Below are 26,354 nucleotides of genomic sequence, written 5' to 3' on the forward strand. Positions count from 1 at the left end.
AATTCTTTTGCTGCATAACAAAAGAATTTAATGTAACAGATTTAACTGAGAGAAAAAAAATAAAATATTCTATTATTAACAAACACAATGAAAATGAAAAATTAATATTAAGATTTGTCATTTATAAATATATATGCAGCTTCTGGCTTGAAATAAATGAATGACAGTATACATAAATATTAAAGAAAAATACATTCTATTTTACACATAAATATTTCCAGATACTGGAAAAGATTAAATTCTTGCAATTTATTATATCAATACTTTGAGGTGGCATCTCTACTCTTCTTTCTGTGAGGTGTTTCATCTTCATCTATTGCTTTTCTTTTTCTGGTAAATATATCATCATCATCTTCAATAACAAGGATATCATCTATAATCACATAAAATTACATTTTTCAAATAGTTATATAGAGAAGCAAAAAGGTAAGAACTACATCTCTAGCCACTCTGTACATCTCTAGCTACTAACTTTCTTAGTAGAAAATGTTCTATAAGGGGGTTCTTGTCAGGGAGGGAGGGGGGAAGGAACAAAAAAATTCACGAAGAATTGGAACACTTTGTTTGCAAGATTCCCGATGGGAAATTGTTAAAAGATCCTACGGGAATTTTGATATCGAATCATTATTTGATATTATTATATAACTTTTAAATAGAGCCAATTACTTTAGATTTTTATGAACCAAGAAAACAGTAATTTTAGGAAATGTTTCAGAAATCCATAAAATTCTGAATGTTACTATCAGCAGAAATAAAGAATTGTGGGAACCTGAATTTTTATCTTTAAAAACAAATAACTCTTCTCCAATGACCTCGATCCCTTCTTTTACCAACACTATTGCTTCAAATTGAATATTAGCTGTATGGTGCTCCAGTCTTTTTAAAAACCCTCTCCTTATGCACTTCACTCTTCACACAAGTGTTGATCCAGCTGACTTTTGAATTTCCGTAAACAGCCAAGAACTAACCACACAGGGTGGTAACTTGTTCCATTGATTAACAACTCAATGGCAATTGTTATTTCTGGCCATCCCTGAAGCCTATCCAAGTTGTCTTCAAAGAGCAGTGCTTAGCAATGGTCTTTAATCTCTCTTCTGATCTTCATATCATCTGCAAATTTTGTCACCACACCCTGTATCCCTTCATTTAAGAAAATCAGAAACAGTGGCCCAGCATAGAACCACGATGGCCCTAACTTCTAACACCAGTTTAACCCCTTCCTCTTGTTTGCTAAAATTTTCATTCACTCCTCTCATGCCTTTCCTGCCCAAAAGTATGCCTGTGTGGTTATATTTAAAAAAAAAAAAAAAAAACATTATACCAGCTTTAACCGATTCTCTCCCCAACAGATTTGTCTGTGCGTGCGTGCGTGCATGCACATATCACATAGATATGTATTGGTGTATGAGCATGTGGTGTGCATTTGCCTGTGAATGGGTGAATGACTGACTCCCCAAATCACTTTACAACTGGGAGCCACTATCATGACTATGACTTGGAATTTCAATGGAAAGTCATTCTCCAATGATTTTCAGGGGACACACACACACACACACTACACAACACAAGGGCACTGTGCACTAGAGTGCAATACTAGTACTGTCCTGTTTTGTTTACATTTGCTTAGTAGAGATTATACAACATGTGCAACACAGGATTAGTTTTTCCCATTCTATCCATGCATACTTTCCCCTGCCTATGTAGCCCTTTGAATTTGTCTGATAAAGCATCCTGTTCCATTCCAATTTTTATTTATTTCTTTAATTAATTATTATTATTATTATTTTTTTTTTTTGGCAATGAAGCCTCACCTTTTTATCCTTCTGTAACACCACACAACCCCACCTCTCCCCACTGTAATTATCTTCTCTGACCTGTTCCTACCTTCCCTAAACCTTGGGGAGGTTGCGGCATTCTCACTACTAAGTTAAATTAGAATAGATGGCTCTAGAACACCTCGTTGTGGCAGAGACAGGAGCTTTCTTAGTGACTGCTGCTGGTGAGTTGCTAATTGGCCAGTCATACAGCATGTTACCACAAACCCACATAATAACTGAACTTGGCTGATTGAGTAGAGATACTCATCACAAACATAAGGACAAACATGAAATATACAGAAGAATATTATTATGTTTCTACATATCTCAACTTGAATCATACTAATTTTGATCACACTATGTTTTTAGTGTTGTGCTGCTATAACAGAAAGAAGGAAGACACCTGTATCAAATTATGGATTTATTGAAATTGGAGCACCTTTCATCAACAAGTTTCTCATCAAAGAAGAAAATGGGCCAAAGGCCATTGATGAAAGGATGGTGGCTGTGTATGGCAAAGTACACCTTCAGAGTACCAGGTGAAATTCTGGTCAAAACAATTCAAGTGGGGTAGAGAGTTCATCGAAGATGATCCATGTCCAGGAAGGCCTGTGACAGCAACCACTCCAGAATGTGCCAAGCTATGGAAACCCTTGTGCTGAATGACAGAAGTTTAAAGGTGACCCACATCTCTAGGGAATGTGACATATCTGAGAGAACAGTTATAACCATCCTCCATGAACATTTGGGGATGACTAAGGTCAGTGCAAGGTGGTTCTCCAAATTATGACCTCAGTATAGAAGCAATTCACACTATTGTGCTGTGAGGAGAATTTAGAGCTTTATGGAAGGTATCCTGAAACTTTCATCTCCAAAATTGTTACAGGTGAGGAAACATGGGTTCATCATTGGGATCCTGAGAACAAGAAAGAATCAGTGCAATGGAAGCACAAGGGTTCTCCCCCACCCAAGGGTTGTGTCCAAAAACTTTTGGACACAACCATCAGCTGGCCACCATTTTCTGGGATGCTGAGGGAATTTTGTACATTCACTACTAAGAACACAAGCAGACAGTCATTAGGTCTGGAAAAACAGTGGAAAACTCTCCAGAGGTGTGCTGCTTCTTAATGCCAATGCACTGGTGCATAGATCACATGCTGTTGCTGCTGCTTTGAGAGACTGTGACTTTACAGAACTAACCCATCCACCTTAGTTTGAATCTGGCCCCAGTGACTATTTCCTGTTTCGATATCTGAAGAAAAATATACGTGGAAGTCACTTTGCTGATGATAAAAAACTGAAGTGGGCTGTTTCTGTGCTCTTTGATGGACAGGACAAAGAATTTTATTTGTCTGGTATTTCTTCATTGCCAACAAAATTGAACAAGTGCATTGAAGTTCAGGGGAGTTACACTGAAAAATAAAACTAGATTTTTGCCTCTATCTCTTGTTGTTGTGATGAAATTTAACGACACATAGGCTGCCAGGGCTATATTGTGTCTTTCCAATGGTTAGTATGAGTTACTAACTTTATTGTAATATCTCTTATATTTTATGATATATTCCTATACAATTTAGGAATGTAAAGAGCTTTGTTTATTAGTATCATCTCCAAGAATCTGCAATAGTGTTATCTTTGAACCGTCTGCTTGAAGAAATTGAATATTCTCTGGTGTGTGTCATCCATGTCATGGGGCACTGATCGACATACCCTTATCCATCTTTATAAAGCTCTCATCAGGTCCCATTTTGACTATGGTTCTCCAGTGTATGACTCTCCAAGGAAGAGTACTTTAGAGCGATTAAACACCATCCAGCACAGTGCTCTGAGAGTTTCTCTAGGGGCTTTTAGAACCTCCACAGATCAAAGCCTTTACATCAAGGCCCATGAACCTCCTTTATATCTTTGCAGGAAAACATTACTTCTGCTGAATTGCACAAAAATCCACAGTCCCTTGTTGGAGATGTCTGTACAATACCGAATGGCAGTATATGGAATTTGAAAACTCTGTGAAATAGTATGTGGTTGTTTTGCTGCAAGATCTGTTCTTTCATTTCCTGCTATGCTTTGTAAAAAGGATAGGTGGAATAGGACCAGGGTATGTCTGCCAGGGGCAAAGGTTGATGACATTGTAGAGCGGATATCATCTTTTAAGGGCACAAAAGGTGATATAGTTGTACACGTTGGCACGAATGATATTAAGAGTAGGAGACCGGCGGAATTACTTAGCAAGTACAGGTCACTGCTGAAAAAAAGCCGTGAATTAGGGTTGAACTTGAAAGTGTCTGCAATTCTGCCCAGACACGATAGGAGGGAGTATATGATGAGAGCCTTGTCGATCAATTCGGCCCTGGAGGGATTGTGCAAGGCTCAAGGGGTAGAATTTTTTTCAGCCTGGACTGTACTTGTTAACAGGAGAGATTGCTTCTACAGGGATGGGATACACTTAAATAGAAAGGGTGCAAGAATTTTTGCTGATGCTGTCGAGGCAGTGTTAGGTGGGTCGGAAAACTGCTAGTTGGGGGGGATACAAGGACTAATAGATTAACAGTAGCCACTGGCAGAGGTGGAAGTGATTCTTGCACTGCTTCTATTGAAATGAGCAGAAGTCTGAAAAACAAGATGCAGGATATTTCAGAGACTGCTGGTAGTCATTGCGTTACAAGTAAACACATGGGTTGTGTTAGGGTAGCTAAGAATAGAAACAGGTGCATGTATACCTGCGTGTACACCAATGCTAGGAGTTTGGTAAATAAATTTGATGAATTTGAGGTATTGCTCAAAACATCAAAGGCAGATATTGTTGGGATATCAGAGACGTGGTGTCACACAGATATAAGTAATGCGGAACTGGAATTTGGGGAATACAATGTGTATAGAAAGGATAGACAGGACAGGAGGGGAGGAGGGGTTATGCTATTAATTAAGAAACACATAAAGTCCAAGGAAGTGAAGCCAGTCGACATCGATGGACAGGGCAGTGCCGAATCAGTTCGGTGTGACATAAGCATAGGGAAATCAAAATTGAGAGTAGGAGTGTGCTATAGGCCTAATGACTCTGATGAGTATAATAAGATATTGTACAGGGAAATAGAGTGGGCCAGTAAATCAGAGAGTCTTATAATGGGGGATTTTAATTTCCCAGATATTGACTGGAATTTGTGGGTTGGTCACTCGCACACTAGCAAGGCTTTTGTGGATTTATTGGATGATTGTTTTCTACACCAGCATGTTCGTGAGGCAACAAGAGGGAGCAATACTCTTGATCTGATTATCAGTAGTGACTCTTCATGCATTAAGAACCTGCAGATAAATGAACCACTAGGTGGCAGTGATCACAGTGTGTTGAAGTGGGATTTACTCAAGGAGGTAACTACCATCAGAGGTAAAGGGAAGGGTTTTTGTTTTCGTAAAGGCGACTATGATGGTCTGAGACAGTATTTAAATTCTATACAGTGGGACCAACTGATGATGTTACCAACAGCAAACTCAAAATGGGAAGCATTCAAGGAACTAATCTTGGAGGCTACCAGGCTTTACATACCAACTAAGAAATATTGTTCAAGGTTTAGGCCTAAATGGTTGTCAGATGAACTAATGAGACATGTGGCAGAGAAGAAAAATGCATGGGATACATATAAATTAATGGGTGACATGGAAGCCTATGATAGATATAAGTTGGTCTGTAACCAAGTCACAAAGGAGATTAGGCAGGCAAAGGCAGACTACGAAAAATCCTTGGCAAAGGATGCAAAGAAAAACAGAAAAGAGTTCTTTACATACTTGAACTCGAGAAGGAAAGGGATGAATCAGATTGGTCCACTGGATATTGATGGTTCAACAGTTGAGGATCCTGCTCAGGTGGCTAACAATCTAAACGAGTATTTTGCATCTACATTCACGCATGAGGAGTTATTCAGGAAGGAGAATGATGTAGGTAAAGTAAACATTGGCAGTGAGCTGGATGATTTTGTAATAACTGAGAGGAAAGTGGAGGAGAGATTGTTGAGGATAAACATAAAAAAGGCACCTGGGGTGGATGGGATCTATCCAGTTATATTAAAGGAGGCAGCAAAGGAAGTATGCAAACCCCTAGCCATAATTATGAGAGCTTCTTTGGACTCAGGGGAGGTACCCATAGACTGGAGATGTGCAAATGTAACCCCAATTCACAAAGGAGGATCAAAGGCTGACACAAGTAATTATAGACCTGTTAGTTTAACTTCTGTTCCAGGTAAATTAATGGAGGCACTGGTTAAAGAAGCACTGCAGGATCATCTAGACAAGAATTCAGTTATAGCTCAGACGCAGCATGGTTTTGTTAAGGGCAGGTCTTGCCTGACCAATTTGATTGGATACTATGATGTAGTCACAAAAGAACTGGATGCAGGGAATAACTTTGATATTATATATTTGGATCTTAGAAAGGCTTTTGATACCGTTGCACATGGAAGACTGCTGCACAAATTGGAGCAGTGTGGCATTGGAGGCAAATTGCTGCTATGGATAAGGGGATGGTTGAGTGGCAGAAGACAGAGAGTGGTAATCAATGGACACTGCTCAACGTGGACTAATGTTATTAGTGGAGTTCCTCAAGGTTCAGTGTTGGGTCCGTTGTTGTTTCGGTGTTTATGAATGATATTGATGATGGGATATCACGTTTAATGTCCAAGTTTGCAGATGATACAAAGGTTGGCAGGGTCGTCAAGGACACTACTGACGCTATGCTGCTGCAACAGGATCTGGAAAGGTTGAACAGATGGGCTGAGAGGTGGCAAATGAAGTTTAACATTGACAAATGTAAAGTAGTGCATATGGGAAACAGTAACCCCAGAGCAACGTATCAACTCTGCGGTACCACACTGACAGTGGTGGAGAATGAAAAGGACTTGGGGGTAATTGTGCAGGGAGATATGAAGTTCTCTGAGCAGTGCAGACGAGCTGCAAGAGTAGCTCATGGTGTCTTGTCAATGATATACAGGAATTTTTCTAGCAGGGATAAGGAGGTGATTATTCCCTTGTATAAGGCAATGGTTAGGCCACATCTTGAGTACTGTATACAGGTCTGGAGGCCTCATTTCAAGAAGGATGTAGAGCTGCTGGAACGGGTACAGAGAAGGGCAACAAGATTAGTAAATGGAACAAAGGGTTGCTCTTACGAAGAAAGGCTTAAGTTTTGCAAATTACAGAGTCTGGAGACTAGGCACCGGCGAGGTGATCTGATAGAGGTGTATAAGGCCTTGAATGGTTTGAGCATGCTCAATGCCAATGGGATTCTTCATCTTTCTCAGAATAATCACCTCAGAGGGCATAAATTCAAATTGAGGAAGGACGGATGTCGGATAGATGTGCGGAAATTTGCCTTTGGCCAGCGGGTGGTTGGTTGGTGGAACCGACTTCCATCACTTGTTGTTGAAGTTGATAGCCTAAACAAATTTAAAGCTCAACTGGACAGGTATTTCGAACGAACGGAGGGGTGAAATGGGAGAGGGTTTTTTTTTTTTTTTTGGGCTGATGCTGAATAAGCTTGCTTTCTTGCATCGTATGCCTCTACTAATGCTAATGCTATCCCAGAATACCCAGGGATCCAGCAGAATGTCAGTTTGGTTCGATTCTCCTTACAAAAAAGTAAGCGAGAACGATTCCGTTTATTACAGGGTGAGAGGAGTTGGTATTACTACTTATGGCGGAGACAGCACTGAGTGAGCCAGTGTATATTAAAGCAGGAGTAATCATTGTAATCCATCATTGCTCCTTTTAACCCTGGAAGAGGGAATTCTTTCTCCCAGATTATTGGCCCTGCCACATGGAGACAGGAGCAGTGCCAACCAGTGACCAAGCGATCAGCAAAAGAGGAAAGTCATACGTTGATAGAGATAGCAGTAATGTTGCAAACAGGGTTAGCGTATGCTAGCAAATCTGGTCCAGTGCTAGGTTTATAGCATAAAGCTCAGCAGTGAAAATACTGCATTCTAATGGTAATGACACAGAAGAAGTGAATGATGGGAAGATTGCCGCATTACCTATTTGGGTCTCAGTTTTTGATCCAACTGTATAGATTTTATAAACCTGTGATTTAGAAGCAAAGTTAGTTTCATGTAGCTGTACGATGTTGGAGGGAGACAAGGTGTTTTTTCACAATTGTTGAAAATAATTGTCGTAAACTGATTGGCAATTTGTCTAAGGTGGATCTGATAGTGTCATGTCCCGAAATGTATTGCCAATTTCTAAGTTCAACAACACAATTAAGTAAGTTCCTTAAGTCTAAGTGGAGTATGTTAGTTTTCATTTGGTTTACTATTGTAAAGTGACTCCCATTCAGTACTGTATTCCTGCAAAGATATAAGGGAAGTTCATGGGCCTTGATGTAAAGGCTCTGAACCGGGGAGGTTCTAAAAGCCCCTAGAGAAAAACTCTCATAGCACTGTGCTGGATGGTGTTTAATCACTTAAAGTGCTCTTCCTCACAGAGTCATACAGGGAGAACCATAGTCCAAACAGGACCTGATAAGAGCTCTATAACGATGGATAATGGTATGTCGATCAGACCCCCATGATATGGATGACACACACCAGAGGATAATCAATTTCTTGACACTTCACCATTTTAGGGGATCCACCAACTGATTCTAAACATTTTTGTATTAGAAAAGGCAATAGCTTGCAGACAGGTTGTGTGGACAGCGAGTGCATTATAAGAAATGCTGGCATATCTGAATTCTGTTTATCCATCCATAGTCTCTTCAGATGATTCGACTCACGTTCTGAGACAGAGTTACCAACTTTGCTGCTGTGGGCTCTAGTGATGGATATTCATTGTAATCCATTATTGCTCCTTTTAACCCTGGAAGAGGGAATTCTTTCTCCCAGATTACTGGCCCTGCTACATGGAGACAGGAGCAGTGCCAACCAGTGACCAAGTGATCAGCAAAAGAGGAAAGTCATATGTTGATAGAGATAGCAGCAATGTTGCAAGCAGGGTTAGCGTATGCTAGCAGTGCCTCTATCTCATTTCCTTCATAGGTAGGTAGATAATTTATTGAACGCCCCTCATATAATGCATGAATGTATACAGATTACTGTGCTGAAATTCATGAAAATAATGTATACTGTCCAGAAATTCATGAAAACAGTTTTAATGGGAAGAGAAATGTATAACAAATGTTCTCGGGAGAGGGGTTTAATTCTTTATAATGCAATGTTTCAGGAGCCACACTGCTCCCTTCTTCTTCTAAGGCTTAAATCCATTTCAAGCAAAGGTCTTGCAGCTATAGATGCAGAGCATACCCAGAACACGTGCGCACACCATCTACAAGTGTATTCCCCTCCACCTCCAAGTTCAATGATGCTGCCATTATTAATATTAATAGATCAATGCATTCTTGCTGCCTCCCTCAAAATTATTGGGGTGACTTCTACCCATATGCAGTACATACATTTTTCAATGTTCAACTTCAGTTGCCACTTTTCAGCCCATCTGCTCAACTTTCTAGATCTTGTTGCAGTAGTGTACTGGTATTAGTGTCATTAACAACCCTGCCAACTTTCATATCATCTGAAAACTTGGACATTAAGCCAGATTTACCTTCATCAATATCATTGATAAATATAGAAAACAACAATGGGCCCAATATGAACCCTCAGGGGACACCACTAATAACATTACTCCATAAAGAGCAGTATCCACTGATTACCACTCTGTCTTCCCCCACTCCACCATCCTTTTATCCACAGCAGCAACTTGCCCCTAATGCCATACTGCTCCAACTTGTACAGTAGTTTTCCATGTGCAACAGTATCAAAAGCTTTCCCGAAATCCAAGTATATGATATCAAAATTATTTTTTGTATCCAGTTCCTTTGTGACCTCATTGTAGTATCTAATCAAACTGGTCAGACAAGACTTCCCCTTAACAAACCTATGCTGCGCCTGAACTATAACTGTAGTCTTATCTAGATGATCCTGTAGTGTTCTTTAACCACTGGCTCCATTAATTTTCCCGGTACAGAAAGTAAACTAACAGGTTTGTACTTGTGTCACCCTTTGATTCCCCTTTGTGAATTTGGGTCACATTTGCACATCTCCACTCCATGGGTACCTCTGCTGAGTCCAAGGAAGCTCTCATAATTATGGCTAAGGGTTTACTTACTCTAATATAATATGATAGATCCCATCCATCACATATGCTTTTCTTATTTTTAACTTCAACAATTTCTCCTCTGCTTTGCTCTCAGTTATTACAAATCATTTAGCTACCTGCCTGAGTTTGATAAATTTATGGTATTCCCCTCCTTGAATAACTCCTCATGTGTGAATATAGATGAAAAATACTCATTCAGTTTGTCAGCTACCTGAGCAGGGTCCATAACAGTCGAACCATTGATATCAAGCAGACTAATCTGATTCATCCTCTTCCTTCTAGAGTTTACATAACTAAAAAACTCTTTGCTGTTTTTCTTTGCATCCTTTGGCAAAGATTTCTCATAATCTGCTGTTGTTGATGTTGTTTTATTTGGTTTTTAGGAGCATTAGCAACTAAGGCCATACTCCGGATATATGCACTGGCCATTTCCTGACCTTTCCGCATCCAGTGATCACGGGCTCGAACCCCGGCGTAATCAAGAAGTGTGTGCTACATACTACCACTCCTGCCCCACCTGGCTAAGGAGGCGCCCTCGTAATCTGCCTTCGCCTGCCTTACCTTATAATTTGTATGCATCCCATGCATTTTTCTTCTCTGCCACAAGCCTGAAATTAGCCAATTATTATCTAACAAATGGTATTAATTTCCTATTAGAGATGTAGTCCTTAAAGTAGAGATGGTAACTGTAAAGTGGCAATACCTGATAACATTATAGTAATAATTCAATTTGCTAATTTTCACAATCATGTAATGATTCATACATAACATTATAAATACCAATACTATTTAATTACAATATTTTTGTTAAGAATGTACTGACCAAGGAGGTACTAATAATTTACAAGGTCATCAATACAAGAGTTAAAATAAAAGCAGGATACTAAGAAGTCAGCTTCAATTTTGGCTGAGGATTCAATAGAAAATATCAGGTTAAGGTTATAATACAGGTAGAGATGAAGAGAAGTTGTGGCCAGTAGCTTTTGGAGATAAGGTGTGGCTGTCAAGTTGCTTCTTGTTCAAGGAACAAGAATGCAGAATAATGTTTCAGTAACGTTTTCTTCCTCACTTAAATTCCTAGCACAAACAAAGCCCCTACTCTGACCACTTTTCTGACATTTTCCGTAGGTTACTGCTCTAAGCTTACCGAACTAAATGATGTCTCCTAGTATTCACTATAATCTGCATTTAGGTGGCAGCAAATGTGTTAAAATTGTGTTTTATTTTACATATACAAAAAATTGAATTCCTCAATAAAATTCTGCATATTATTTACCTTCGACCAATATAACTTGGTTGTTACTTTCATCTTTTGCTTCTTGCATAGTAGAATTGCTTCCTTTATATTCAACTTCACGAGGCTTTAAGCTATCTATTTCACCAAGCACTTGAAATTCTTGGCCATCTTCTAACTTCTCCCTTTAATATAGAACATATCACATTAATTTCCAATGTAAAAATATGCAAAAATATATTTTAACCCAAATTTTTAATCACATATACAAAGCCACCCCCCCACCAACCTCATATTACTCTTCCCTTGGGAAAATTTATAGACCCAGTACACGTAAAATATTATAATTTAAATTAAGTAAACATTGCATGTACTTCAGCTTTGAAAAGGAAAAACTTAATTAGGATGGTAATCAATTACTATTTAGTTTCCCTCTATTATCATTAATCCCATCTGAAGTACAGTCCACCAAACATAGTATCTAGAATTGTGTGGGAAAAAACCCCAAGGGCCAGGTAACCTATGCAATATTAAAACACCTACAGACACTACCAACCAAGATAAGATATATTTATTAAACTAAAGTATATACAATAAAATATACCAAAGATAAAATACTAGTATAATAAATTTAAAAATATAATACTTATAGAAATAAACTGTTAACTACAGCTTTTAACGATGAGATATGTCTTCAATGTCTTTTGCCTGTATAAAACATGAAAACAAGGTTGTCAATATAAGAAAGGGGTGGACAGATGGGGGGATCTGAGGGAAAGCCACAACAATGACCCATGGGAGGCATTTATTTTCAATACTGCTAGGCATGCACAATACCACAGATGGTTGGAGACCTTTCATAGACTCAAACATTAACAGAAATCAAGGTATAAGGATATCCTTATACGAAAGCCAACTTACAAAAATATGACAGGAGAAAGGATGGAAATTCCCCACCTCCCTTCATCTTCAAGGGGAAACAACTTTAAATAGTTGCCAACTTTTGACTTTCAAGAACTTGAAGATTAAGCATTTGTAGACAGAGGAAAAAAACAGGAAGTTTTAAAATCCATGCTGCACTAGAAATTTAATTTCAGTGTACAAATACACATTTTATATTAAAATAATACAACCATAGGACTCTTTACAGAATGGTATACTTTTAAACATTAGCTTACCACCTAACATTTTGTCTGTGGATCTCTGTATGGATATCCTATTAGATATATGATTTTGATGGCTTCAAGAAAGGTACTGTCACAGATCTTACCCTCTTCAGAAATTTTGAATCAAAAAACATTGTTCATAACAATGGTCTTGAGGTTAGATTTGTCTGTCACTACCATTTCCAAAGCTTCACCAGAGAGAGAACTGAACTCAGGTTTTGTTTTTCTAACCTGGCTGAATATTCTCTCTCTCAAACTCATCAATGCTATGAGAAATTATCAAAATGTTTAATGATCCTCAATTCTTAAACCAGGATAATTTTTTATATTTCAAGCTTCCTTGTGCACGTGTCAGTTCCTAACAAAAGACCACTATACATCAATTCTTTCTTCTTTCACAGCAACATCTGGTAGGTTCTCACACTGAAATTGATATAACTGATGCTGCAAAACATCTATTACTTCACCTTTTTTCTTTATTAGTATTAGCATTAGTAGAGGCATTTGATGCAAGAAAGCAAGCTTATGCAGCATCAGCCAAAAAAAAAAAATAAATAAATAAAATAAATAAATAAATAAAAAAAAAATAACCACTTCCACTTCACCCCTCTGTTCGTTCGAAATACCTGTCCAGCTGAGCCTTAAACTTATTTAGGCTATCAACTTCCACGACACGGGATGGAAGTTTATTCCACCAACCAACCACCTGGTGGCTAAAGGCAAATTTCCTCACGTCTATCCTACACCCATCTTTCCTCAATTTGAATTTATGCCCTCTCAGGTGATTATTCTGGGCAAGAGGAAGAATCCCATCAGCATTGACCATGCTCAAACCATTCAAGGCTTTATACACCTCTATCAGATCACCTCGCTGGTGCTTAGTCTCCAGACACTGTAATTTGCAAAACTTAAGCCTTTCTTCGTAAGAGCACCCCTCTGTTCCATTCACTAATCTTGTTGCCCTTCTCTGTACTCGTTCCAGCATCTCTACATCCTTCTTGAAATGAGGCCTCCAGACCTGTATACAGTACTCTAGGTGCCTTATACAAGGGACTAATCACCTCCTTATCCCTGCTAGAAAAATTCCTATATATCATCGACAATACACCATGAGCTACTCTTGCAGTCCGTCTGCACTGCTCAGAAAACTTCATATCTGCCTGCACAACCATCCCCAGGTCCCTTTCATTCTCTACCACTGTCAGTGTAGTACCACAGAGTTGATACGTTACTCTGGGGTTGCTGTTTCCCATATATAGTACTTTACATTTGTCAATGTTAAACTTCATTTGCCACCTCTCAGCCCATCTGCTCAACCTTTCCAGATCCTGTTGCAGTAGCATAGTGTCAGTAGTGTGCTTGACAACCCTGCCAACCTTCGTATCATCTGCAAACTTGGACATTAAGCTTGATATACCACCATCAATATCATTCATAAATACAGAAAACAATAATGGACACAATACTGAACCCTGAGGGACTCCACTAATAACATTAGTCCATGATGAGCAGTGTCCATTGATTACCACTCTGTCTTCTCCCCCTCAACCACCCCTTTATCCATAGCAGCAATTTGCCTCCAATGCCACACTGCTCCAATTTGTGCAGCAGTCTTCCATGTGCAACAGTATCAAAAGCCTTTCTACGATCCAAGCATATAAGATCAAATTTATTCCCTGCATCCAGTTCTTTTGTGACTGCATCATAGTATCCAATCAAATTCGTCAGGCAAGACTTTCCCTTAACAAAACCATGCTGTGTCCGAGTTATAACTGAAGTCTTGTCTAGATGATCTTGCAGTGCTTCTTTAACCAGTGTCTCCATTAATTTTCCAGGAACAGAAGTTAAACTAAGAGGTCTATAATTACTTGTGTCGCCCTTTGATCCTCCTTTGTGAATTGGGGTCACATTTGTACATCTCCAGTCCATAGGTACTTCCCCTGAGTCCAAGAAGCTCTCATAATTATGGCTAAGGGTTTGCTTACTCCCTGTGCTGCCTCCTTTAATATAACTGGATAGATCCCAATCACCCCAGGTGCCTTTCTTGTGTTTATCTTCAACAATTTCTCCTCCAATTTACTCTCAGTTATTACAAAATTATCTAGCTTACTGCCAGAGTTGAATACACCTCTGGCATTCCCCTCGCTGAATAACTCCTCGTGTGTGAATGTCGATGAAAATATTCATTTAGTTTGTTAGCTGCGTGAGCAGGATCATCAACAGTTGACCCATCGATATCAAGTGGACCAATCTGATTCATCCCCTTCCTTCTAGAGTTTACATAAATAAAGAACTCTTTGCTGTTTTTCTTTGCATCCCTTGCCAAAGATTTCTCGTAATCTGCCTTCGCCTGCCTAACCTCCTTTGTAACTTGGTTACAGATCAACTTGTATCTATCATAGGCTTCTGTGTCACATGTTAATTTGTATGTATCCCATGCATTTTTCTTCTCTGCCATATGTCTCATTAGTTCATCTGACATCCACTTAGGCTTAAACCTTGAACAATATATCTTAGTTGGTATGTAAAGCCTAGTAGCTTCCAAGATAAGTTCTTTGAATGCTTCCAATTTTGAATTTGCTGTTGGTAACATCATCAGTTGGTCCCATTGTATAGAATTTAAATACTGTCTCAGTCCATCGTAGTCGTCTTTACGAAAGCAATAACCCTTCCCTTTACCCCTAATGGTAGTTACCTCTTTGAGTAAATCCCACTTGAGCACACTGTGATCACTGCCACCTAGTGGTTCATTTACCTGCAGATTCTTAATACATGAAAAAGCACTACTGATAATCAAATCATGAGTATTACTCCCTCTAGTTGCCCCCTGAACATGCTGATGTAGAAAACAATCATCCAATAAATCCACAAAAGCCTTGCTAGTGCGAGTGACCAGCCCCCAAATTCCAATCCCCCATTATAAGACTCTCTTATTTACTGGCCCACTCTATTTTCCTGTACAGTTTCTTATTATATTCATCAGAGTCATTAGGCCTATAGCACACTCCTACTCTCAATTTTGATCTCCCAATGCTTATGTCACATCAAACTGACTCGACACTGCACTGTCCAGCAATGTCAACTGGCTTCACTTGCTTGGATTTTATGTATTTCTTAACTAATAGCATAACCCCTCCTCCCTTCCTATCCTTTCTGTAGACATTGTACTCCCCCAATTCCAGTTCTGCATTCCTTATATCTGTGTGACACCACGTCTCTGAAATCCCCACAATATCTGCCTTTGATGTTTTGAGCAATACCTCAAATTCATTTACTAAACTCCTAAGCATTGGTGTACTAGCAAGTATACATGCACCTGTTCTTTTTCTTAGCTACCCTAACACAACCCATGTGTTTACTTGTGCCCCAATTATTCCCAGCAGTCTCTGAAATATCCTGCATCTTATTTTCCAGGCTGTAGCTCATTCCAATAGAAATATTTAAAGAAATAGGTGAAGCAATTCAGGTTTTAGTTTCTGTACTAAAAAGTACAAGAAACCAGTTCACAAAAAATCTCAAATTGAAAATAATATGCTGCCAACTGATTATTTGTACTCCCTTAGCCTTTGAGAACATTTTTCAATGTGAACTATGTAGTCATATAGTAATTCCTCGCTCCTTTCTGGTTATTCAGAAAAAGAACAGAACCTTCTCCTCTTGTTTTACACTCTCCACGATCTTGGAAGTAGATTTGAAAACTGTTGGTAAAATAAATTTGAACATAACATGATTCAATATATAGGAATGATGACCTCAGTATGTTAGATTGAAGAGCTATGCTAAGATTTTCAAATGTTGCCATACCATTTAAAAGAAACAAGCAAAATTGTATCATTCAAACCAGAAGAGAGAAATATGAATATACTTTCTGCATGAGTGAGGATAACATACCTAGAATTATTAGCTTGCTTGGCTAATTTAGGATTGCTTTTACCAAAAGTTTGGAAATCAGAAGATATTTAGTTCATAAATTTTTCTTCTTTGAAAGCTTTTGGATCATGTAATGGATCTGAACAGTTATCAACAGCCACCCACTAGTTATCACTTTTCACTTTGGTTACTCTGAAAGGTGAACATAACTTTAAACAGATTCTTTAAACAGATCTTGTCAAAGGCTGCTACTATTCTACTCGTCTAGTTAATATTTAATCAAAGCCAGCCAAAATGTGCAAACATGTTTTGAAATATTTTTTATTTCAATGGAATGCACCACTTGAAATTGTTAGCATTAGCAAAGGCACATGATGCAAGAAAGCAAGTTATATAGCATCAGACAAAAAAAAAAAAAAAAACTCTTCATTTCACCCATCCACTTACTGCAAATGTTTGTCTAGTTCTGCCTTGAATCTATTTAAGCTATCAATTTCTACAATCACAGATGGAAGTTTGTTCCAGCAATCAACCACACGCTGGCTAAAGGCAAACTTCCGCACATCCATCCTACAACTGTCCTTAGGAAGAATCCATTACCATTGAGCATGCTCAAACCATTCAAGGCTTTATACACCTCAATCAGATCAGATCGAAGGTGACTAGTCTCGAGACACTATAATTTGCAAAACTTAAGCTTTTCTTCGTAAGAGAAACCCTTTGTTCCATTCACTAATCTTGTTGCCCTGTTTAAACTCTTTTTATCACTTCTTTCTAGGAACAGTAAATTTCCGTCAGGTATTCATCTACTTCCAAAGGAAGGTATGCAGCCCTGTTATAGCACACAAATTAATAAGATGACAAGTACAACTCACTGACTACTGCAGATTCTAGGCTTATCATAATAAGCATAAAATTTGGAGCACATTATTATCCATTGTTGGACTCAATAAGAGTCACCTTCCAAATGCTGGCACTAAGAACTTTTTACTGCTGCCACCTGTAGCAATCAAAAATGGTCCAATTTTTGGAACCATCACTACCTCTTCTTACTTTATTCATAGAGTTTTGCTAACAATGCCTCTGTTTCCCTCATCCAATAAACATTCAGCACACATGACATTGCCATTACCACAAAATGCAACATCTATTTATTATATTTCTTCCTATGCAAGTGAAGTGCAGATATGAAGTTTTCTGATAAGTGCACACAATCTGCAAGAGTACTTCACAGTGTCTTTTACAGGAATATACATGAATTTTTCCAAGAGGGAGAGAGAGTGAGAGAGAGTTATTTTTTGGAGCATTAGCAACTAAGGCCATATTGCTCTGGGAATATGCAGTGGTCATTCCCTGACCTTTCTGCATCCTCCGTATTTAGTGGTGACGGGCTCGAACCCCGGCCTAATCAAGAAGCGTGTGCTACGCACTGCTGCTCCTTCCCACCTGGCTATGGAGGCCCCCATTTTTCCAAGAGGGACAAGGAGGTGATTATTCCCTTGTATAACGCAATGGTCAGGCCACACTTTGAGCCCTGTATACAAGTCTGGAGGCCTCATTTTAGGAAGGACATAGAGCTGCTGGAATGAGTACAGAGAAGGACAATGAGATTGGTGAATGGAACAAAGGGTTGTGCTTATGAAGAAAGGCTTAAGTTCTGCAAATTGCAGCATCTGGAGACTAGGCACCTGCAAGGTGATCTGATTGAGGCGTATAAAGCCTTGAATGGTTTGAGCAAGCTCAATGCTGATAGAATTCTTCCTCTTGCCAAGATTAATTGCCCAAGGGTACATAAATTCAAATTGAGGAAAGACAGTTCTATGGAAATTTGCCTTTAACTAGCAGGTGGTTGATTGCTGAAACAAACTTTCAGTTGTCGTTGTAGAAGTTGACAGCTTAAATAAATTCAAGGCAGAACTAGACAAACATTTGGAGTGAATGGATGGGTGAAATGGAATGTTTTTTTTTGGCTGATACTGTATAAGCTTGCTTTCTTGAATCATATGCTTTTACTAATGCTAAGCGTCTGATTTCACTTTGTTTCCTTCCACTTAAAATTGAAAAATCACATTTATGTGTAATCCAAAGGCAAATTTATCCTTTTATATTTTTTATATTTTAACAATACACATAAAATCTTGCATTATGTCTTCTGAATTTTATTTCGTATTCCTTAGGCATTTTACTGAAAGCTGTTAATTATAATCATGCTATGCAAGTGAAGGGCAGATGTGAAGTTTTCTGAGCAGTGCACACAATCTGCAAGAGTAGCTCATGGTGTCTTGTACAGGAATATATATGAATTTTTCTAGGAGGGAATCTTTTCAATATTCAGCATACATAACAGAGAACTCTATTATCACAAGTTTCTATTTTGCAATGTTTACTACCTAATGAAATAATGATGAGAGAGAGAGAGAGAGGCCAAATGGAGTAAAAAAGAGAGATTCTCCACTGTAAATCCACTTACATTTCAGACTAAGCCTGAAATTTCAAAGCTTTGAACATTTTTTCAACGCATAGCTGTTAATATATGGTCCTTATTTTCAGTTTAATTAAAATCACTTATAACTTACTTTACTTATGGCCAGATTATTTGCATTTTAAGGCTCACATTTCTTCATTTTTTGTCTACTTTTGCAGATGTTGCTGCAACAGCTTATAAAATATAATTTGCAGTATTGCCCATGGCTAATGATATATATTTCTGGATATTACACTAAACTTATAACCTTCTCTGTTTGATTAAACATGAATATCTTATTCAAGCATTATTATAATTTTACAATTTCTCTAAGTAGCTGGTTGTTTTATACCAGGGGTGGCCAACTTAATTTGTGATGCGATCGACTTTTTTTCTTCAAAATGTGCCGTGATCTACCGTCTCAAGAATTTCATTGCACATGGTTAAAAAGGTTAATCAACACATACTGAAAAATGTTGTTTATAAATTTTAAAATTAAATATGATTCAGAATTCTTCCCGTAAATTCATACGTATTTAAATTTTTATTTTATGTGAAGTTTGTGTCTTAATTTGATCTGCCAATCTTTCAAAATTGGCGCTATACTATGATAAGGCCAACAATAAAGAATCTCCTGTATTCAAGTCCATAAGAGTAGAGCGATTCTTCGTCTTTTTTGTTTCAAATACGAAAAGGCCAATTCACATAGATATGTGGAACCAAAAGATGAAATTAAAAAGTTCACTGTTTTTTTTAACATTTGGGTACTTTTCTCGGCAAACATATTTCCAAAAGTCTTTTCCTGATAATCTGGTTTTTAGGAAGATATCATTTCAAAATGTAATAATTTCATTTTCAAGTAATATTTTCTCCATGCGAAAAATCTCAGCAATTCTTTCTGCAAGTTGTTTGTTAACTAAATCGACATTAAATGGATAAAAAATATATTGAACGATGTCTTTATTTGTTTAAAATCACTGAATCTGGTTTCAAAATCATCCACAACTTTCTAAATTTCAGAAACATATTTCTCATTATTAAATTCAAAAACAAGATATTTTTGCAAATGATCATGCATATTTGTAAAATAATCGAATTTTTTTTTCTTTGAGATCCTTAGAAATTGCCAAAAATTGATATTTATATGCTGAAATACTACTAATCATGTCATCAACATTTTTAATTTTTCCTTGTAATTCCAAATTCAGATCACTTAATTTACTGGCAAAATCTTCCAAAAAAGCCAGATCACGCCACTCAGTATCATGTAGCTGTTGATAATCATTTACCATTTGATCAACAAATTTTTTAATTTCATTCAGCAAATTTCGAAATCTCTGTAGACACTTACTCCGACTCAGCCACTTCACATCTGTGTGTAATATGAGATCTGGTTCATTTTCATCGAGTTGCATTTTGAAAAGTCTCTTTTGAAGAGACTGTCCTTTGATGGAATTCATGATTTTGAAAGCTATGTCCATAACACTTTTAGTATTTAATCTTTTGCTAGCTAACACTTGTTGCTGGATGATACAGTGGTAACTCAAAACATCTGGGAAGGAATTCATCATCCTTTTGGCACAATGCGATGAATCCGTTAAGTTGCCCCGTCATTGCTTTAGCTCCATCTGTTATTGATACAAGCTTAAATAGTGGTAATTTAATTTTTTCAATAATATTTTTGAATGCATTAAATATATCAAGACCTCTAGTTCTTTCTTTTAACAAAATCATACACAGCAGTTCTTCTCTAGTGGCAGAACCATCGAAAACTATATGAACAAAAACCAGCAATTGAGCTGTATCACTGACATCTGTAGATTCATCCAGTTGTAAAGAAAAGGACACACAATTAGCAATATGAACACGCATTGTTCACTCACATTTTTACTCATTTATTCGACGCGTCGCATCATAGTATTTCGAGATAATTGCAGATCTTGAAGAGCACTTTTAATTTCATTTTTGTTCTTAAAATTTTCAAAAAGAGAAGCTGTTATTTCTACAAATACTTCTTTGATGAATTGACCATCAGAAAATGGTTTGCATTTTTTTGCAAGAAATGACTCACTTTAAATGATGTTACAGTTACTGCTTTAGATTGTAAATTAGGCGTTACGAAGAAATTTTGTTGTGCGAATAATCTGGATTTAAGTTCTTTTAATTTATTTTTATTAAGTCTATTAGGTGGAAAATCCGATTGGTATTTACCAGGGGTGCAGTGAAGTGCCTTTCTAAATTTCCTTTTTTGGGTACAGCCACGGAAGCATTGCAAATCAAAAAACAGTTAAGGCTTTTGCTAGAAACACATGGGAAAGAAATCCTGGATGATTTGCTAGAAAGGTCTACAATAAACAAATTAAAAATTTCTGAGACGAAAACTAAAATAATGATCTTCAACAATAAACTGGATTATAACAGACCTCCTAAATATCAACAATGTTCAAATTCCTTATGTTTCTAAAAATAAATATCTTGGTCTCTTAATTGATAATAAATTTTCTTTTATCCCCCACATAAAGAACTTAGCTGAAAAGATTAACAAGTTTACTGCCAATGTGAATATGCTCTCAAGAGCTGAATGGGGTATAAAGCACAAAACTTTGGCATTATATTTTAAGGCTATATTTTTGCCAATTGTAGTATATGTGGCTGCCATATGGTTTCCTAGAGTTACTCATGTCACAGTGAAGGCCAAACTTTTATCATTGCAGAGAAAGATGATATTGGCAACACACAGAATTGGTTGATGTTGTGCTGCAGAACAACATCAACCAATGCTTAACAAGTGATCTCAGGTTGTATCTCGATTGACCTTTATGTGGCATACCGAGGCATGATTTCTAACTTAAAGAAAGGTTTGGCAACTCAAATCCTCGACCAAACGTCCAGCCGTTTGGCAGGAGAAAATTAATATTTGGACAAAATTCACTAGAAGTGGAAATACAGATGGCAATCCAGTGAAACAGGACTCACTACCAGGGAGTTCATTGAAGATGCAACGTTTGCTGTAAATAAGAAAGTTATGGGATGGTTTTATCCTTCAATGACAACGTCATATTTAATAACTGGACATGGTTCACTGTGGGATAAATTGTGTAAATCTGGACTTGAACCTGACCCTTTGTGTTTTTGTGGGGCAGTAGAAGATTGGAGGCATGTTCTGCTTTACTGCCCAGCTTATGACGACTTCAGACAAGAACTATTTAACAACACTCAACCTATTAGGACTGACAACCTCGATACTTTGATTCAAGATGCCAAGAACTTTGCAGCATTCCAATCCTTTTCTGACAAGGTGTTTAAAAGAAGACGCAACTTGTTTACTAATTCTAGAAGTGGACAGTAGACTGATGTATTCATGAAATTATATTTCTACCTTACAACTGTTAACTTAGAAACTAAATGTTGTGTTCTTAAATTAGTAATAATATAGAATGTATAAAATGGTATTAACTGTACATAAATTTTTTTTTTTACATAGAATTTTTTTATTAATTTTTTTTGTTTATTATTATTATTATTTTTTTCTATTTAATTATTTATTTTCTTTTATTTATTTTTTTCCCCCTCGGGTTGGGCAGCCTGAGGGCTCCTGGCTTTGGTATTGCACTCCTTCCACTGGACGACAAATTGGTGCAGCAGCACTAGATAATAGAACCAGGCACAACTACTCGTGCTTAGAAATGGGCAGTAATTTACCGAGTGTTGATCACTGTAGAGTGTAGGCAAAGTTACTCACTCTCTCTCTCTCTCTCAACAGATTTTCCAAGGTGGAATTCAACTAAATGTCTAGGTGCCATCCAAAACAAGTACATCCGCATACATAGTATATCTTTTATCGTGTTTTATTGCTTGCAAGTGAAGCTGTATAATTAAAATTGTTTCTTACACAGAATGCGATGATTGTAAATAGAAAGTGTTTGTATCTATGTATATATGTAATAAAAATGTATGTAAATATATAAATATATATATATAAAAAAAAAACATTTTTCTTTTATCATTACAAAAAATATATTCTAGTTCCCACTCGATGAAAATGATACGTTTTACTCTTTTTCGTAGTATTCATTTTAAATTAAAGGGTATTAAATTAACGTATAAGTATTGTCCAGTTATTAATATTGAGTAAGCTAAATAAGAATTCAACGCATATGCTGTCCACAACGTAACTGCGTGAATTTTCACTAGACAAGCCTAGCGGCTGCGTGGCAACAAGAGTAGTCATTTAATTCAACAGATTTGTAATAAGCATATGCAGTGGGACGCATAATAATAATATTCTGATTTTGACTAATCTATTTTATATATATATATATATTTAAAATTCTTCGTGATCAACCGAAATTAAAGCCACGAGCAACTGGTAGATCGCAATTGACTTGTTGGCCACCCCTGTTTTATACATATACATACATACATTCATTCTTTTGTTCAGACATCCCTTTGTCACATTTTTTAGTTTCAGGGATTTATATACAGAATTTGGTTGGCTCTTATTTATATGTAATTGTAGTCAATACACCAGAATTCCACTGAATGGTATTAGCACTTGATTCAATATTCTGTTATTAATAACTGGCTTCAATGTACTTCATTTATGCATATATAATACATTGATTTTATTAGGTAGGGCTTGGCACATTGTTTAAGCTCACTGCACTTACATTTTCTCTTTCTATTTATTTGATGAGTCTACTTTTCCTTTAGCTCTTATAACAGCTTATTTCTCTCTTTATACATCCTTAATATCTCCAAATGATGACAACCTGACCCTTTATGATACTTTACATTATTTCACATAACTTTCCTTTCCTTTACATTACATCTTGAGTTGGTTTGCTTCCATCAATAATTTATTTTCTACACACATACTGGTGTATAATTAATATCTGGAGACACCTCCACTGATACCTGGTCGTGTCCTACCCAAGCAACACATATCAGTCAACTATAAATATATTTGTAGACCTTTGAGGAGAACAGTAGTACAATCGTGAATGCAAGATATTGCGACTGGCACAATTAACAGACTTCAAGCATGGAATTGCTGCATCACTGAGTGTAGTAGTATTAAATTTTGCCAAATGTCTGAAGGCACTCCTCCAGTCAGTCTGATCAACCTTCTTGGTATCCTCAATGGTCAACATGGACTCCTTTTGCAAATGGTAGATATCACTAACCTCCCAAGTATACAACAGGGAGAAGAGAAGGAGAGAGTGCACACACAGGGATCAATGACAGTAAATGAACGGGTAAGCACACAGGGAAAGGTTCACATTCAAAAGGGTGAAGTCTTTGTTTTCAATCATCTGGAAGAGTGCTGTTTAGAATCAATAGAACTCTATGGACTGTACAATTATCTCTAGGCCTTTTTCATATGTCACTAATTTGATATTTCACTATTCTGGGATTACTGCTACCAAGAAAGCAGTACTTTCCATTTATCATTGTTAACTTCAACTGCGTTTTTTTTTTTTTTTTTTGATATATACACTATCCTGCAAAGTATTGTGTCCATTAAAATCCGAGTGGAGGGAGCATTGCTTAATGAGATCAAGGTTGGCCTGGGGAAATCCAATCTTTCTTGATTGGAAAACAGCTACTGTCTCTATGCTGGTGGTAAGTGAAAGTTTGTAATGGGGGTATGGTCCCTCATGAGGATGGCAACTCCTCGATGGAGTATGTCCACCCCCTCCCCAATTCTATCCGTCCAGATAACTGTGTCAAAGTCAAGTGCAGCCATTATCAACCCACTGCAGGATGGAAGCCTCCTCAACAATTCGTGTTGAGGGAAATGGACCATAATCTGCCACGCTGGTCCAGTGCGGGGTGGCAGATCGACCGTATTCAGCAGTCAGGGGCTTGAACCCCGGTCAATCTCAAAGAGCGTGTGCTACTGCACTCCCGCTCCTGCCCACTCGGCTACGGAGGCCGTACAGTTATGCAATTATTGATGCAATTATACAAAGGGTGATCATTTGGCTTCAAATCCATCTAAAGCAAAAGCAAATTGGCTCATGCTGACACACGAGGGCTTTGATGTCAATACTATTTTGATGGAATACGTGATTATTTATTCCACTAAGGATTTTGAATGTGGCCATTACTTATATTTGCTGGATCTGCCTGTGGCCTTCCTAAGGGGCAGCATGGTGTTCTCAGACTTGGGTTTGTTCTTTTAGGAATAGATGGATGTTGAGTGAGCTTCTAATGCACAGGAGTGAGCTCCTGTGCATCAGGCCATGCACTGGTCCCAAAGGAACTAGTTATTGTTGGTGACTCTATTGTCGGGGAGATGGGTAATATATATTGTGAAAAAAGAATAGATGAAATAGCAGGGTATGTCTGCCAGGGACAAAAGTTAATGACATTGTGAAGCATATATCATCTTTTAAGGACACAAAGGGTGATATTGTTATACATGTTGGCACCAATGACATTAAAAGTAGATCTGCAGATTTACTTAACAAGTACAGGTCAATGTTGTAAAAAAGTAGTGAGTTAGGGTTAAATTTGAAAGTGTCTGCAATTCTGCCCAGACATGATATGAGGGAGTGGATGATGAGAACCTTGTCAATCAATTCAGCCCTGGAGGGAATGCGCAAGGCTCATGGAGTAGAATTTTTTTTCCAGTGTGGTCAGCGCTTGTTAACAGGAGAGACTGCTTCTACAGGGATGGGATACACTTAAATAGAAAGGGTGCAAGAATATTTGCTGATGCTATTGAGGCAGTGTTAGGTGGGTCGGAAAACTGCTAGCTTGGGGGGGGATTCAAAGACTAAAAGGTTAAAAGTAGCCACAGTTAGAAGTGAAGGTGATTCTTGCACTACTAATATATTACAATAAGCAGTGACCTGGAGCAAGGGGTGCTGGGGGTTTCAGGGACTGATGGCAGTCATCGTGAAACAGGTGGGTAGATGGGATGTGTTAGGGTAACTAAGAATAAGTGCATCTATACTTGCATGTATACCAATGCTAGAAATATAGTAAATAAATTTGATGAATTTGAAGTGTTGGTCAAGACATCAAAGGCGGATACTGTTGGGATATCAGAGACGTGGTGTCACACAGATATTAGGGAATGCAGAATTGGAATTTGGGGAGTACAGTGTGTATAGAAAGGATAGGAAGGGAGGAGGGGTTATGCTGTTAATTAAGAAAAACAAAAAATCAAAAGCAGTGCATCCAGTTGATATAGATGGACAGTGCACTGTTGAGTCGGTTTGGTGTGACATAAGCACAGCGAAAGCAAAAATAAGTGGAGTGTTATAGGCCTAATGACTCGAATGAGTACAATGAACAATTGTACAGAGAAATAGAGTGGGTTAGTAAATCAGAATGTCTTGTAATGGGGGTTTTAACTTCCCAGATATTGACCAGAAATTGTGGGTTGGTCACTCGTAAGACTTTTGTGGATTTATTGGATGATTGTCTCCTGAAGCAGCATGTTCGACAGACAACCAGAGAGGGTGATACTCTTGCTCTGATTATCAGCAGTGATTATTCATGCATTAAGAATTTGCAGATAAAGGACCCACTAGGTGGCAGTGATAACAGTGTACTGATGTGGGATTTACTTAAAGATATAATTATCATCAGGGGTAAAGGAAAGGGTTTTTGCTTCCGTAAAGGTGAGTACAGTGGTCTCAGACAGTTTT

General features: G+C 37.7%; 1 protein-coding gene across 1 annotated transcript in view; it reads right to left on the reverse strand.

Moving 5' to 3' along the window:
- Window positions 1–247: 247 nt before the first annotated feature.
- The window catches only part of Uba2 (Ubiquitin-like activating enzyme 2), a 368,774-nt gene continuing 342,667 nt past the window's right edge, over window positions 248–26,354 (reverse strand). The window contains exons 18-19 of the mRNA XM_090382009.1: window positions 11,233–11,375; window positions 248–373 (exon numbers count right to left, since the gene is read on the reverse strand). Coding sequence (XP_090238135.1) covers window positions 258–373; window positions 11,233–11,375 — 259 coding nt within the window. The 3' untranslated portion in view covers window positions 248–257. The remainder of the gene's footprint in view (window positions 374–11,232; window positions 11,376–26,354) is intronic.

The sequence above is a fragment of the Mastigoproctus giganteus genome, chromosome 9 (assembly GCF_048544385.1).
Source record: "Mastigoproctus giganteus isolate SK-2022 chromosome 9, ASM4854438v1, whole genome shotgun sequence".
Lineage (NCBI taxonomy): Eukaryota > Metazoa > Arthropoda > Arachnida > Uropygi > Thelyphonidae > Mastigoproctus > Mastigoproctus giganteus.